Genomic DNA, 15,379 nt, shown 5'->3' on the forward strand with positions numbered 1-15,379 from the left:
AGGCTTTTATGATGATCTTTATTTTCCTAGTATGTTTGAATTAAATGTTTTTAAAAGAAAATAGGTACTCATGCCAGAAAACTTTGTTCTGAGGTCTTGTTTGGTTAGGTATTGAATTATTATTATAATTATTTTAACAAAATACCAGTCATGCTCCTCTTAAATCCTAAAAGCTATTTTTTTTCTCCTCCCTTCTGTGCATACTTGAATTAAAATAGTGTCTGGCCAAGCCTTAGCTGGTCAGACAATCATCCAAGCTGCCATGTGGTATGGATCTCAGCTGGGGTCTGGCGCTGTAGTAGGACTTGGTGTCTGTCCCTGCAGCGTCTGCCTGTCTCACAGGTCTTCCCCAGGGTTAGGATCCCAAATGGTCCCTCCTCCTCGGCGCTCCTAGGTAACAGAAGTAAAGTCTTGTATGACTTTGGTACAGTAGTTTGGTAAGGTGGATAAGAAAATTAATAACAGGGAATTAATAGTTGTCTGATAGGAGAATTAGTTTGTTGTACTGATGCCAGTGCCCTGCCTCTGGGAGCAAGAGGTTATTGTGTGGCCATGGCTGCTCAGAGTAAGCCCTGTCTGCAGATGCTCCCAGCAGTGCCTGGCATGACAGAGGGGAGAGCTGCAGCTGTGGATACCTCCTGGGGACTCAGCTGGTGGTCAGCTCTGCACCTGCGCAAAGGTTGTCTGTCCCCTCCCATGAGAGATCCAGCTCATGGTATGGACCTGCTGTTTGCCCAGGACAGGGTTAAGTCTGAGACAAGAGTTGTAGGTCAAGGAGAGGGGAGCTGAGCCCTGCTAAATGGAGCTGAGAGGAAAACTTTCCCTGACAGTGGCATTCGTGTGAGATGATAAACTTTGCTGACAAGTGGAGGTCACTGTCAGGCTGAGTGGCTAGGTGATTCCACAGTACGTGAATGTGATATGACCTAGTGAAACCCTTGTCCCAAAGACTGAAGCCTTGAAGTATTTCCTTTTGCACTTACCGAGCTGCTGTGTTTTTCTTCTACGAGTTATAGGTGTGGCAGTGGATGCCTCCTGTGGTTATATGTTCACTTCAATGTGTGGAGAGGAGCTGAATGCTTCTGCTTTCCTCTTTGCAGGACAGAAATGGAATGCATTAATCGCTTGTTGATCTGAATAACAAGGACTTGCCCAGATCAATATGCATCAATTATTAATGTCAGTCTTTTATGAATAGTAATAACACAGACATGGTCAGTCTTGAAATAAAGAAACTTTATAGAAAAAATCAGTAAGTTTCATTAGAAAAAGATCTACAAATCTTGAGTTGGGGAGGTCAGGCTTTAAAGTGTCTTTTGAGAGTTGTCTGGTGCCTCTGTTAACTTGTGGTAACAAAGTTAAACTCTTAAACATCCTGGAGAAAGAAAACAAAAAGTCCCAGAGTCCATCTGTAAGTTATTCTGTTGGGTTTCACTTGTACAGCAGGAGTTTGGGGTGAAAAATTGAAAGAACAGGGAGAAAATGAGGATTGGAGCCAATAAAACAACAAATAGATGAACTGATCCCATAGTCAGGCCACTAAGCGTGATAGAAAGGCACTTCATTGCCCCCGTTTTTCAGCTGTGTGTGTCGTCTGTTGGAGGAAAAATCCAATGACAATTTTGCTCTGCACCATACTGGATCTGAGCCACCGATTCCTCCAGCTCCTGATGGAGGAGCCAAGGAAAGCTTCAGAAATTGCTCTCAGCAGCACGTCCAGAGTGGAGCAATTTTTAGCTCTTCTCATGCTGAAAGCTATCTCCCCTTTGAGATTAGAGCCAAAGATGGAATAAATGAGCAAACCTCTCATAAGAAGTTAGGGGTTGTGGATGGTTTCTCTGGTGTTTTGTTCCTCAGCACAACCACTTTCTTCCTAAAGCTTCCGTGTTAAAATGTTAGTTTCCTCTTAGTTCAGTGCAAAGGCTGGAGAAGTATTTAACGGCTGAGACCTTCTGTGCTGACTGTATTTCTCAGTGAGATGGGGGAAAGAAAGAGGAAGAATAGGCAGATATTTTTTGATGTAAACTTCCTCAGTTTTGCCCAGGGTAGATTATAGTTGCATTAGACTAGTATCCCCTTATAAGCAGGAGTTTCCCTCTTCCTCTCTCCTGGGATTTGCAGGGGATTTGTTCTAACCAGCCTATTCAGTGCAATGTGAAACAGCTATTTTGTGGCAGGAATACCTTCTCTTTTCCCAGGGGCTGTACCCCAGCTGCTTGAGGTCTCCAAACAAACGAGCCCCTTGGAGTGTGTGAGCTCTTGCTGGCTGGGGAAGGAAGGGATGTGCGCAGGTTTCCTCGTGCAGAGCTGCCGTCTGCTCTCCAGCAGGCAGCTTTCTCTGGGGCGATGAGCTGTACAGCCTGGAAGTTGCCCAATGGTTGTTTTTGTGGTCACTGGTGCAACCAGCTGAGGAGAGAACAGGGTTTCCTCAACCAAAAAGCCATCGATCTCCTCAGCCCTCTTCTGCCTGCTCGCCACTGACCCCCTGGGGCGGACAGCAGTGGCGGGGAGCCAGGTAGTCCTCTGAGGTGCTTCAGCATCTTTTGTGAGCCCGTGTTGCTCCTCTTGCTCCTGCAGCCCAGCCTTTGCCTTGTGACGGGTGAATCGTGTGGTGTCTCTGAACGCCTGTCGGATGAAAAGAACTATTTTTTCCTCTCTTCATGAGAGATGGCCTTATCAGGCTGAGCTGCCTCAGGGCTTGTCTCAACAAACCTGCTACATTGGATTAGCTCCTATTTCTTCACATGAAAGGGCTGTGCATGTGTATACGTTTTCTTTAGGATTGAATTATTTGATATCTGGAGCCACGGTTGTTAATCTCATGAAGGACAGGTGTTGCTCTCTTGTGAAAGGGTCTTCTTGTGAAAGCTGCTCCATGCCTTTGAACAGAGAAATACTCCAAGGGCTCCTCTGTCCTCCCACAGAGTTGATTGAGGATGATAGGACTGGGGCCTCTTAAATCCTGAGTGATGTGGAGAAAGGGGCCAGTGAGCAGTTGTTTGTTGTTTCACTTAACATGTACTAGGGAAAAGCAAATTAAATTGCCAGCCACAAAAAAGGAGGTACAACTTCTGTGGTGTATAATTCAGCTTACTGCTGCAAGGTGCTTAGGATGCCAAAATTTCTGTGCAAGGATGAAGCCACGAAGATGAACTCAGCACAAAGATATCCATTTTGGTTTGGGAAGCCGGGAGCTTCCTAAAGGAAGAAGCATTTGCTGTGGGCACAGCTTCTTCTGTTCCTCCACCTTAGCTGCTGGCTAGTGTCAGAAATGGGTATGGTAGCACCTCACCTCCACCTCTCACCTCATCTCCATGTCACCCAGAGTAGCTGGTGTTGGGTAGCCCTTGTGTTGGTTGCCTGCACAGTATGACGTGTCACTTTGCAGTGCTGATGTCTGGATCACTCACTCCTTGCGGCACTGGTGCTTGTTGTCTTTTGGCATGGGCTCTGCCTGGTCACCAGCTGGAGAGCTCCAGAGAGCGTGAGCAACGTCCTGCCCAGGCCACGCAGGGAGGGCAGTCTGGTCCCAGAGCAGAGGATTTCTGTGGAGTAGCTGAAGGGAGGTGAGTGGGTCTTGTCCCAGCTGTGTTTTTGCAAGTGGTGCCACTGCTCTGTCAATGACGGATTTGATGAACCATTTCCATAGACCACTGAAGATGCTGCGTGCATGTGAAGTTGGAGCAGGGAGTGTGTCTCAGGAGACGGCAAGGAGGTGTGGGGAGCCCGGCACAGTGTCTCTAGCCTGGCAGGCTGTCATGTGTTAACTGTGGATGCTGCCTTCTGGGCGCTGGTGTAAGGTTGCTGCATGTCCAGAGCCTGACTGATGTGGTGTCTCTTGCCATTTTTTTTTTTTTCACATCTGAAAATCGACAGACTTAACAGCTAAAATCCATCCCGTGATGAAAGGCACAACGCTACACCTTTTCAGTAGCTGTCAGAGCTTCTGATGCAGAAGTCTAACAGTAAAGGTCACCCTCCCTGCCCTGTCCTCCCCACAGCGCTTTGTCAGCCCTGTTTCAGGAGAGCAGACCACTGCCGAGTTGCATAATCCCTAAGTACGGTTTTGGAGATGAAATCACATGTGTGCCTATAAGCCTGACATCAGGAAATAATCTCCCTGCCAAGGACTCCTCTTAGTTTGCATACACCGCTGCTTTTTCCACAGTAATTCTGCCTCCCTTAATCCCCATTCATCGTTTCTGCTTTTTGGAGAAGATTCCAGCGCTGTCGGCTGGAACAAGCACAGACTACTTGTCCTTTTCATCAGACCATCTGTTCCATCTGGACTCCTGTCCTTACAAGAAGCAGTTGGCACCATTTACATCTTCCAGCCAGCAGAAAGTTGCCTCTGTGTGAGGCAGAAACTCCCAGGAGATTCAGAAATCTGTCGTTTTGCCCTTCAAAGTAGCACTGCTCCCTAGCTCTGGTCATATTTAACACAGCAAAGCACTTTATTAACATCTTCAATCTTTTGCCATCTCATGTCACTCCACCAGTGTTAACATCATGTTTCTTTTAGCTGAGATGTCCATTCCTCTCTCCTCCATCCTCCTTTTCCCTGGCAGGCTTTAATGCCGTGCCGTGTAAGTGGGTTACACAGTGTGGGGATGGGTGTATCTGCTGGCTGAATGTAATTTCTGGTGTGCAGACTTCACATTTAAGATACTGTGTTAGTGGCTGGGTGTTTTGTGTTTTAAACACAAAATTGTAGGTGTTTGGATGGGCAACTCCCACCTATGGAAAAATGCAGTACCAGTTCAGATCTTCCCCTTCCAAAAGGAAAACCTCAGTGTGTAAATTCGAAGTTGCCTTTGCTGGCCCTGTGTAGCTGGCATGAGATGGAGTATAAAACCATGTTCTGTCTTAAATATTTGCCTGCGTCTCTTATGCACTTCTCCTGGCCCCTCTGACAGTTAAAGTCACTCCTGCTGAAAACAACACATTAGACTGATTTAAAGTAGACAATGATTAGCAGGTTCAGGATGTGTTTAAACAGTAATCTTGGCCTCACATGAACACCTTTCGCCCTAAAGAAGGAGGGAGGCAGAAATGAGAGGTGGCTTACAGGGTGTTCTGTCTGCCCAAAGCCAACGTGATTTACACACAACCTTGTGTATCCACTGCAGAGAGCAGCTCCCTGCCCTGGTCACTGCTGCTGCTCCCCCTGTCACCCTGTCCTACAGCCCTGGAAGCTTGAGGGACAGAGTACTGGATCCAAGCCTGCTCTGGGGCCCGCCAGGCTGTGGGACAGAGAACGTGGGGCAGCGGCACAGGAGCAGACTTTGCCAGGCTGGTGTGTGGGTGATGCTCCTGCACCCCAGGGCTGACAAGCTCCCCTGTCCCGAGATGCCCCGTCGGGGATCTTGGCATTCGCAGGCAAGCAGCCAACTCCCTGCTCTGTCCCACCCGTCCCTTGGCAGGGGCTCTGGAAATGCTGCAGCCTTCTCAGGCTGTTTAGATTTTTGGGGTTTTTTTACACTGCTGTTTTCCTGGAATCCCTGAGAAAGGCCTGGCAGGTTGTGCAGGCTGTCTGCTGTTAACTCTCAAAATCCCCGTCCAAACCGTGCCAATGCTCTGGTCTGCTGTGCTTTGTGCACCTGCTCCCCATTTGGGGCAAACGGTACCCCAAAAGCCCAGACTGTTTTGATTCCAAGTCAATGCAGGGCTTGCTGTGATCAGCCATGAGACTTCTGGATGGTCCAGCTCATTCTTCCAGCCACAGAGAGAACCTTGTGCTTTGCTGGTCCCCCTCCCTCCTTCCTGCCGGTGCACTCCGGTCAGCAGCGTTGTAGATACAGCTGATGCAGTGACGTAGCACAAGGGACTGCAGCAGTGCCAGCTCCTGGTGCTGACTTCTTCTCCCCTTCGGATTGCAAATGAGATTGGAGCGAAGAGCAACTGGACTTGTGGCTGTTCTGGCCGTAACTGGCATCAGTCAGTGATGGAGCGCAAGCTCTTAGCTGGCTCCCAGGCAGCTCTGCAGCTCAAGGTGTACATTGACTTTCAAATGTTAATGAATCTTGCTGCCTCTGGAAAGATACTTGATACACGATCCTGGCAATCAGAGACCGCTCAGTTCCCACAGCAGTGGATGTTTGCCCTGCCCTGCCTGCCATGTACTTCAGCCTGGAGTGAGAGAAGTCCTTTCTAGGGCCAAGAGAGGAATTTGGCTGCTTGCAGGGGTGAGGCTCCGAGATTTGGACGGGGGAGGACGGGGAGGAGTTTCCCCTTGTTGAATTGGGCATTTCATGCAAGTTTGGATCTGTTGCAGAGCTCTAAACCTACAAAAATAAGAAGCTCTTTTCTTCTGGGCAGGGTAGGAAAATGATGAAGTTGTCTCGCTTGGGAGCTGAGGGCTCGGGGAGGGAAGGGAAGGCTGCTTCAACCAGACAGTCTCCCTGTGGTCCCGCAGCAGGCTGGAGGAGCAGCCTTCGCAGTAGGTGGGTTTCGGCTGGCTCCTCAAGTTTCAGCAAAAGCCAGCTGGGCAGCTCAGAAATCGCTGCTTCCCCAAAACACAACAGCCCTCACAGGGCAGCAAACCACACTGCTTAAGGGTGTAGCACGAAGTCAGATCCTTTGAGCTTGGAAAGCTGGCTCCATTGTCAGAGCGTGGTAAGGCAGGCTGCCCTATGGAATGAGTGTGTGGAGGGATTTGTTTTGTTCTTCCTGGGATGTATCTAAACCAAATTTAAGACTGGCCTCTGGGATTTGTCTCTTCCTTCCAGACAAGGAAATAGTTCCCTGTTGATAGATGGAATCCAAATAGCAGTTCAATGCTGCAGAACTTTCTGAAGCAGATTTTGGAGTATTGTATAGCTTGTGTAGCCTCTAAGGTATGGTAACCAGATATTACAGAAAATGTCCCCTACCAGTCTAGAAGGCTGATGTCTCAACTCGGTCTGTTGTGGGTACAAGAAACCAACCACACAACTTGCTGTAGGACTGGAACCAACTCACAGTGTTTCTGCATGGAAGAAGGCTATTTCAGTGACTGCTTATTAGACACGTATTGATCTGGAGCATCTTTTTTTGGAAACGGCAATGAGCCCAATTCCCCTTCCCACTTTTTAATGAAAACAGCATCTTCTCTAGTGTAGTTGTGGGTTTACGCAGGATCTGAATGATGCTTTCCGCTTTGCCTTTTCAACTCTTTCTTTTCATCTCTATTTTCTAACGATATTAATGGCCATTAGACTGTGAAATGTAATTTGCCTGGAATACAGACCTCCCATTGTACATGGCTTTCTGCTTGCCAGACGATCCCTTTGGAGCATGAGATCTGCTTTCATCTGCTACAATTTCACCCCTGTTAATGTTTGGAAGCTGAAAGGCCAAGCCATATTAATATTCAACAGAACATTTAAACTCTCTTTTTCTCCAATAGGGGAAACTGGCCTTGGTAAATCCACCCTCATGGACACGCTTTTCAACACCAAGTTTGAAGGTGACCCAGCATCTCACTCACAGCCCGGGGTCCAGCTGAAATCCAATACCTACGACCTGCAGGAGAGCAACGTCAACCTCAAACTGACTATTGTGAGCACAGTAGGCTTTGGGGATCAGATCAACAAAGAGGACAGGTGAGTGAAGGGGTAGAGAGGCGGTATCATGACCTGGTTTTCTCATCCAGGGTCTCCCCCTGTGCCCTAGTTGGGCCAGACTGTGCTGTAAAGTTTTCCTCCTTCCTTCTTACTGGTTGTCCATGTCGTCTCTTTGGGATGGGACAGGTAGATGAGAGGACAGAGGCTGTGGTGCGTCAGCACTGCTCCAGCTATCAAAGCAGCTTTTTTCATGCTGTCAGAGCAATATCTGGCCTGCTGGCAGCCTTCTGCCCAAATTCATGTGGCGGGGAGAGCGGAGAGCTCCAAGGCACCTGTGCTTGTTTCCTTGTGCTGTGCTGAACGCAAGCTACTGACCAAACCACTAGCATGGGTTAGTGACCACTTGGCTTAACAGCCACTTCTGGCAGGGCTCTTCCATGTTGCCAAAGGAGGCACGATAAATGTGCAGTGAGATACCCTGGGGAAGCATCTCTGGCAGCTCACACCCCAGCGTGGCTGAAGCGTGGCAGTTAAGGGGTGTGCGATTCCACCAGACCATCTCCAAGGTGCATCTTCCCAGAGACATTGCTGATGAGTTTTGCTTTGTTGTAAATCTGTTAGATTTTCTTTTTAGTTTTGTTTGAGATGCACTGATGTCCTTTACATTGTGAGTCTGACAGGCTCTGTATTTCAGATGACCGTGCAAGGGAGTTGCAGGGATTTCCTGCCCCAGAGCGCTGGGCTAAGGTAGCACTGAATGGAGATGTGTCTTCCATCTGCAGGACTCGGGGCTGTGAGAGCAGCAAGCCGTTTGCTCCCTGAGTGCAAGCAAGGGTTATGCAATGCGAACGAGCCTACATTATTCTTGCTTTTAAAAGTCTCTCACCTTCATGTTTCAAAGTATGAGAGTCTGCTTTCCCTGAAGAGGATGGTGTGTCTCCTGTCCTCTGCTGAATCTCCTGTACTGTGTTTGTCAAACAGGCTGCTACAGTCTGATGTAGGACCACATCTCCTTGACAGTAGTGCAACTTTAAAATTTCTTACGGGTGGATTGGTCTTGGGAAGTGAAATCTAACAAGCAGCTTGTTTCTTAGAAGCAAGCAAAGGAGCGCTGTCTGTTTACCTCTCTTACGGTGTAACTCTTCTTTTTTTTTTTTCCTTTCACCAAAGCTATAAGCCCATCGTTGAGTTCATTGATGCTCAGTTTGAAGCCTACTTGCAAGAAGAACTGAAGATAAAAAGGGTCTTGCACAATTACCATGACACCCGGATCCACGCTTGCTTGTACTTCATTGCTCCGACAGGCCACTCGCTGAAATCCCTGGACTTGGTAACAATGAAGAAGCTTGACAGCAAGGTAGGCATGTTTAACTCTTACTGGGCAGGTTCGCCATGTGCATGGTGGAAAGGCTGCTGCTTTTCCAGAGCACATCTCCCCATCTTGAATAGCCCTTATGCTAGTGCAGATGACTAGGTTGGCAGATAAATCCTGTAGATTTATTGAGCACTTTTAAGTTTTTGTAAATTGTATTGCAGACTTGGGAAAACTCCCTGGAGCAAAGCTGAGAACTTCTTAACACTCTGTTCCTTTCTAGGTGAACATCATTCCCATAATTGCCAAATCTGATGCCATTTCCAAGAGTGAGCTGACCAAATTTAAAATTAAAATCACAAGTGAACTGGTCAGTAACGGGGTTCAGATCTACCAGTTCCCAACAGACGATGAATCCGTGGCGGAGATAAATGGGACAATGAATGTAAGTGCTTCCTCCTCTCCCAGAACCGTGCTGTCACTGTAGGGGTTGGTGACCCATACTGGGGTGCTTCTTAATCCACTTTCCTTTTTATTTTGTGTCTTAAAAACAGAGGATTTCACAGGGATCCCATGCTTGTAGTGTCATCCTAGGCTAGCAGAACCTTGTGGTAGCCTACTGCCTCTGGTGGGCTCTTTTAGTCAGAAACCAGACTTTTAACCCCTTCCTTGTCCTATTGCATATCTTTTGAGGGACATGTAGAAAATTGGACAGACACCTGGCTGTGCAGGGCAGGGACAGTCCTGGGTTATGAATTAATCAGATGGGTATTACCCATCTGGTGTGAGGTGATGGCTGCCTACAGACGTGCACCTCTCTGCTCCTCGCCCTGTGTTTTTTGCACCAAACAGTTTTGCTCTCCTGGGCTGATGTTTCCTGCAAAGCCCTGCCTCCATGCATGTCTGCTCTTGCCTCTGGCTGTCCTTGCAGCATTGCCCCTTCACCTGGCTGGCTCTGGGACTCCTGTCTGCACTGAGGTGCCGTTTTAATATTGATCAGGTTACTTAGCTAGGTTCTTGGTCTGGTTTGGCCTTTTGGCTCTGGTGCTGTTGACCAGAACAGATGCACAGGGGGATACAACGAGGCTGGTTAGAGCAGTGGCTTCCCTTGAGCTACATCCAGCCAAGTGCTGATGTGAGAAATAAAACACAAGGGTGGGACCAGAGGCCCATCCAGCCCTTCTCTTCCCTAAACATCTGCTTTTGGTCACTTTTGGAGTATACAAGAAGAGAGGGAATGTATATGATGCTTCACTTCCCCCAGATACTTCCCCAGCATCTAACCCCGTTCAGCTCAAGGGTTTCTCTAGATTTCTGTCCCTCGCATCACCTGATGCACCCCCCATCAGCAAACTTCTAGGATCCTGTGGCAAGGAGTTACACAGCTTAACCAGCAACGTGTGAAAAACAGTACACAACTTGGGCCAAACATGTCTTGAGGTGCCTGCAGGCACTCGCTCTAGCATTCCCAGCATTGTGGGTGCCTGCCTGTGGCTCCCTGAAGACAGAGCAAGTTGCCCCTTGGCTCCTCTGGCAGCGCATCCTGACCATGCTTCTGTTTTCCAGAAGGCTTTTTACAGGAAAGCAACTAAGGGAAGCTGCTTGCTTAACGGCTGTTGATGAAGTACAGGTCTAGCTGACATGCTTTTATGTCGTCTCTTGATCTAACATTAACAGTTGTAGAGTGTTGTGGAGAGGCCTGAAAGAAACATGAAGTTTGTCCTAATGTAAGAGCTGTCAGGGGTGGTTTCCCGGTCAGAGTAGTTTTGTGATGGCATCTTTCTCAGTGCTTAGTGCTCTGTGTAGGATTACAGTTACTGCTGGAAATGAAGATACAACATCACTCCATCCTCAAGGAACCAGAGGTGTGATGACAAGGGGAGAAGTCCTCCCCCCTTGGCCATTCTGAGGGTGGAGGTAAACCTCTGCTCATCTTTCCTTTCAGCCATTTACATGTCTCCTGGGAGGGAATTGCTCTCTCGGGTCATAGACGTTCTAGGTTGTGTCAGCTGCTTCACAGAGAGATCAACTCTTTAAATCCTCCATTAAACTGATATAAATCATAATTACCAGGTTTATGGGGACTAAGCAGGCCAGAATCTGAATCTGATCAAGGCAATTTTGCAGACCTGGAAAACTTGCCTCCAAATACTGATTTTATTAACCATGTAAGACAAATAGCTTACGCTTCGGGTCAGGAGATGAGCTTGTGGAGGGATTGAGACCAGTAAAAGAGCCAGGATGGGTTGATTTAGGTTTGTGACTTAAAGTGCCATTTTAGTCATGTTTAAAATTGAGGAATGGGAACCTTTGATTTAGATCAGTTGCCTTAACCTTTGTGTTTGTACTTCTCTACAGAAAGCTTCGTTGTCTTTGCCTGTTACAGATCAATATCTTTGAAAGTTTATAAATGCAGTCTTCATGCTTAAGTAGTGCTTCTTGCTGACCAGCAGCTTCTCTGGATCAGTTACTTTTCTTTCTTACAGAGAAAATTGAGACTGGTCTTTTGATTACTTAGTGTTTTGCTTATTACCTCCATTAGTTGTCTTTTGCATGAAAAGTAAAAATTAGGCTTTAAAATATGCAAACTCACTATTTCATATGCATTTTACTTTATTATATCCACTTGTGTTGGGTGCATTAGGAATCTTTTTCCAGAGTATTTTGCATTCCAAATTGGCTTACTAAACAAAGAAAATATTGCCTGATCTGGCAGGAATTGGTTAACTGAAGGACTTAAAATCTGTGCCATCATGATCAGAAACAAAAGTATTTAACCATGAACAAAGGCGTCAAGTGAAGTATTTAGAAAATAATCAGATTAAACACATCTTCAGAACAAGATGCCTGATTTTTGTTGAAACTGATTTGGTCTTTTTGAGAATCCCACCAAGCATATATTTACAATTTCAGAGAAGACACTGTCTAAAATCCTTTAGATCTCTTCCCATCTGGATTTTATTCTTAAATCAAATAAGAAAAACAAGCTCTCCTATTCTTTCAACTCCCTATTGGCTTTTCCATTTTGAATGAATTAGTCTAATTACTGAAGAAAATATTCTCCCTGCACCTGCTAGTTAAATGAAACTACATGCAGCTATATGAGCTGTCCCACATGGTGGGAGCTGGAACTTCCTTGCTGATGGAGGAAGAAAATCACCAGCACTTTTTCCCCGTCAAAGACAGCAGCCAAACAGTTGGTACCAGTGGAGGAAGTGTCTCTGCTGTTGAGGGTAACTGCCCTTGAGGACGGCTGAGGTTCAGGCTGTGCCTGTGTGGCCATAGCATGGTGTTTCTCCCACTGTCTCAGGTTGCTCCTCTTGCTCCCATCGCTTGCTTTGTCCCTTGGAAATCCCCTTACTTCACTCTCCCGGAGACCTGGATATGAAGCAAACAAAAAGCTTTAACAGCTGTGGGAGAAGCTGACCATGGGATGCTCCTCATAGACAGTCTCAAGAAGCCAACAGGGAGGTCTGGAAGCTCTCACCCAGAAGTGGCAGGATGGGAAGAGGAGAGAAGTGAGCAGCTCTGGTGGGCTGTGGAGGAGAGGGTCACCGGTGGGAAGCACGCTGCCACTAGCGAGCATTCGCTTGATCCTCTGTCCTGGAGGAGTGGCTGGCCTGAAACCTCAGGTGCCACAGAGTTGCGGTGGCTTTTCCTCTGGAAATAGCACTGTGTAGACCTGCAGTGCTTACCTGCAGAGGAGGCTGTAGCCTCTGTGGGGTTTAGTAACTGGGGCATTTCAGAGTTTCAGCAGTTGGCCACAGGTACAGACCAGTTCCAGTGCATCCCATAGTGAGGAGCCTGACCTGCAGTAGGTGAAGAGCACACCCAGTGCCTGGCACTAGCCAGCATGTCCCTGTGGTGTGATGTCTCCGGTTCCTCCCAGAGCAGCTGAAGGTGGCATGTGGCCCTTGCTCAGCCCTGGGGTCTCTGCTTGCCCTCTCTCCTGTCAGGCTGCCTGACAGTGGCTGCACAACGGGATGCCACGGGACGTGCAAGGCCTGTTTGCAGCCAGGGGAGAGGCAGTGACCTGCTCCACAAGGACCATTCATGAGTCTTCTTGACTCTGTTTGCAGAAGCGTTTGTGGATAGTGCTGCTGCTTGTGCGTGGCCTGTCTTGAAGTCGGAAAAACAACAGCTTGTAGAAATGAGGCAGCAAATTATTCCTTTGTAAGCTGGCTAGGGGAGTTTCCCTCATGTTGCAGTATGGAGGCTGTTCAGCTGAGACAGCTTTGTTTCCTTCCCCTCCAGTGTTTGGTATCCTCTGCCCTTTGCGATTAGACAGTCTTCTGCTGAAAATCAGAATCCTTCAACCTGGGAGACCCCTTTCCTCTTTCTGCTGCTTGGCCTCTCCCGCAGGGAACTTACCGTGCGCAGAGCAGGCACAGCTCCATGCTGGCCTGTGTCCTTCCAGGCGCTGGCACGTCAGTATGATTGCAAAGGTAACTCGGCATGGAGAGTGACCCAGGAGGCCCCAGTGCACAGAGCCTCTGCATGGCCCAGGGTGGCCCCATCAGACTGACCACCAGCCCCACTTACTCTGCGTGTGTCCTGTGCGAGAGCTGGGAGGCCAAGGAATAAAGGCTGAAGAGCCCATCTTTGTGAGTGCTTGCAGGCACTTTTGCTGTATTTGCAGTTTGACTGTATGAGCCACACTCTGAGAGCAGAAAACATCATCTCTGAAATACTTTGGTTGTACCAGCTGTCATGAACTTATCCAAGTTTTCAGATAACCTGTGGAATTAAAACTTCACTACCTGCTCTTGAGAGCAATCCAGGGTCGCTGATCTTCCATATAGTTGGCTTCCTGGGGCCCTTTTAATTGCCCAGAACTCAGTGCACTTCAGAAGCTCTAGCTAACAAATGTCACTGCACAAAACTCAGCAGAAGGGGTGGGTGCAGGGAGCTGGCAACTTTATTTTTGAGTGCTGAAACCTTGCGCTTGACTTCTTTGCAGCTTGGCAGAATGCAGTACAGTTACCAGGAGCAAGCAGAGGTGGGGAGGGATCTTGCTTATTGCACAACAGATAAATGCAGCAAAGTATGATAGCAGTGTCTGGGGGGGTTTGCTTGGCTGCTTGAGTCTGGGGAATGAGGGGAGTGTAAGGTGAAGTCTTCTGAGCCTAGAGAGGTGTCGGGAGTTGTTTCTGTTCCAACTCTGCTGAGCTTGCACTGGGCGAGTCTCTTAGTCTCTCTGCAGAAGACAAAAAGTACCTTCTTTACTAAGAAGTGACTATTTTTTATTTCTGAATTTTTGAAAAGCAAATCCCTCTTGTTCTTAGTCAGCCTTCAGGTACTTGTAACAACTGTACTCTGTGGAGTGTGTCTGAGCTTGAAGAGCGTAACAAGGCGCAGCTGAGCTAGCGGTACAGCTCTGCTCTGCTGTGCCCAGGATCCCTCCTCATGGGTGTGATCCCTGGATTTGGCCTGCTTTGTCCTCTAGCTATGCAGCCATCTAGCAGTGGTTGCACGTAGCATCAACATCATGAGGATTTTTTTAAAGCCATTGGCACCCCTTTGGGTTTCTCAGAACCAGTTTTGATAAAGAAGTGCTGTGGGATTTGGGAAGGAGGGGGGGTGCTGAGGTTGAGCCCCAACACAGCCGCAGGAAGCATGAGGCACTATGGAGTGTTAGCAGGGGGCAGGCTCAGCACAGCCCCAGGGAATGCAGAGTCCTTTCCAGCTCAGCCTGGGGCAGACCCCAGGGCACACGTGGATGTGGAGGCTGACCCAGTGCAGGGATCTGTTCAGCCCTTCCTCACCAGGGCTGAAGCAAGCAGGGGGGAAAGAGCTGTTACTCTGGTTGTGAAGGAGGGACTTCGATCTCATGATCCGATAGGGCGAGTTGTCTTGTGCTCCAGTGTGAGCTGAGGGAGTGGTGGGGGGATAAAATCAAGCAGGCTCCAAGACCTCTTTTATTGCTTCTATGCTTGTGCAGATGTTCTCTCCTCAGCCACGGCAAGCCCCCGGGACAGCACCGCAGTCACAGCCGCGCAGCACGTTGTTCGAGCTGTCGTTCTGATGCTAGTCTTGCACTGGCTCATCTCACCTGAGACCTTGTGGCTGGGAGGATCAGCCAGGTAGAGGATGTAGAGTGGTAGCGCTAACAAGGTTTCGAAAAAGGACCTTTCCTTTTTCCCCCCTTGTCTTGGGCTAGTGGCCAGTGACTAGAATCCCCGAGATTAGCGTGTACATAATGACTGTCTTGCTCAGTGGCTGTGCTAATCTCTGTGTGCTGACCAGTCAGCCAGAGTTGAGAGGGACTAACATGGCTATCATTAAATGTGTTCCAGGCCCACTTGCCGTTTGCAGTGATCGGGAGCACGGAGGAACTGAAAATAGGAAACAAAATGATGAAAGCTCGTCAGTACCCCTGGGGCACAGTGCAGGGTGAGTTGAGCCCTGGGATTTTTGTGGCATGAATGGTGACACTTCTGCCAGGAGGCAGAGGGCTCTCATAAGAGGAGCAAGGGCCTGCTGGACTTATATCTCACTGGGAATTGTCCTTTGTTAAATCCTT

General features: G+C 48.2%; 1 protein-coding gene across 9 annotated transcripts in view; it reads left to right on the plus strand.

The window, feature by feature from the left end:
- The window catches only part of SEPTIN6 (septin 6), a 31,964-nt gene that overhangs the window by 7,139 nt on the left and 9,446 nt on the right, over positions 1-15,379 (plus strand). For all 9 annotated transcript variants that reach the window (XR_012654033.1, XM_075054488.1, XM_075054485.1 and 6 more), the window contains exons 3-6: positions 7,388-7,583; positions 8,715-8,901; positions 9,140-9,301; positions 15,153-15,249. Coding sequence is in view for 8 of the 9 variants with exons in the window: in XM_075054488.1 (XP_074910589.1) it covers positions 7,388-7,583; positions 8,715-8,901; positions 9,140-9,301; positions 15,153-15,249 (642 nt within the window). In the remaining variant the exon portion in view is untranslated. The remainder of the gene's footprint in view (positions 1-7,387; positions 7,584-8,714; positions 8,902-9,139; positions 9,302-15,152; positions 15,250-15,379) is intronic.

The sequence above is a fragment of the Buteo buteo genome, chromosome 22, assembly GCF_964188355.1.
Source record: "Buteo buteo chromosome 22, bButBut1.hap1.1, whole genome shotgun sequence".
In the NCBI taxonomy this organism is placed as follows: Eukaryota; Metazoa; Chordata; class Aves; order Accipitriformes; family Accipitridae; genus Buteo; species Buteo buteo.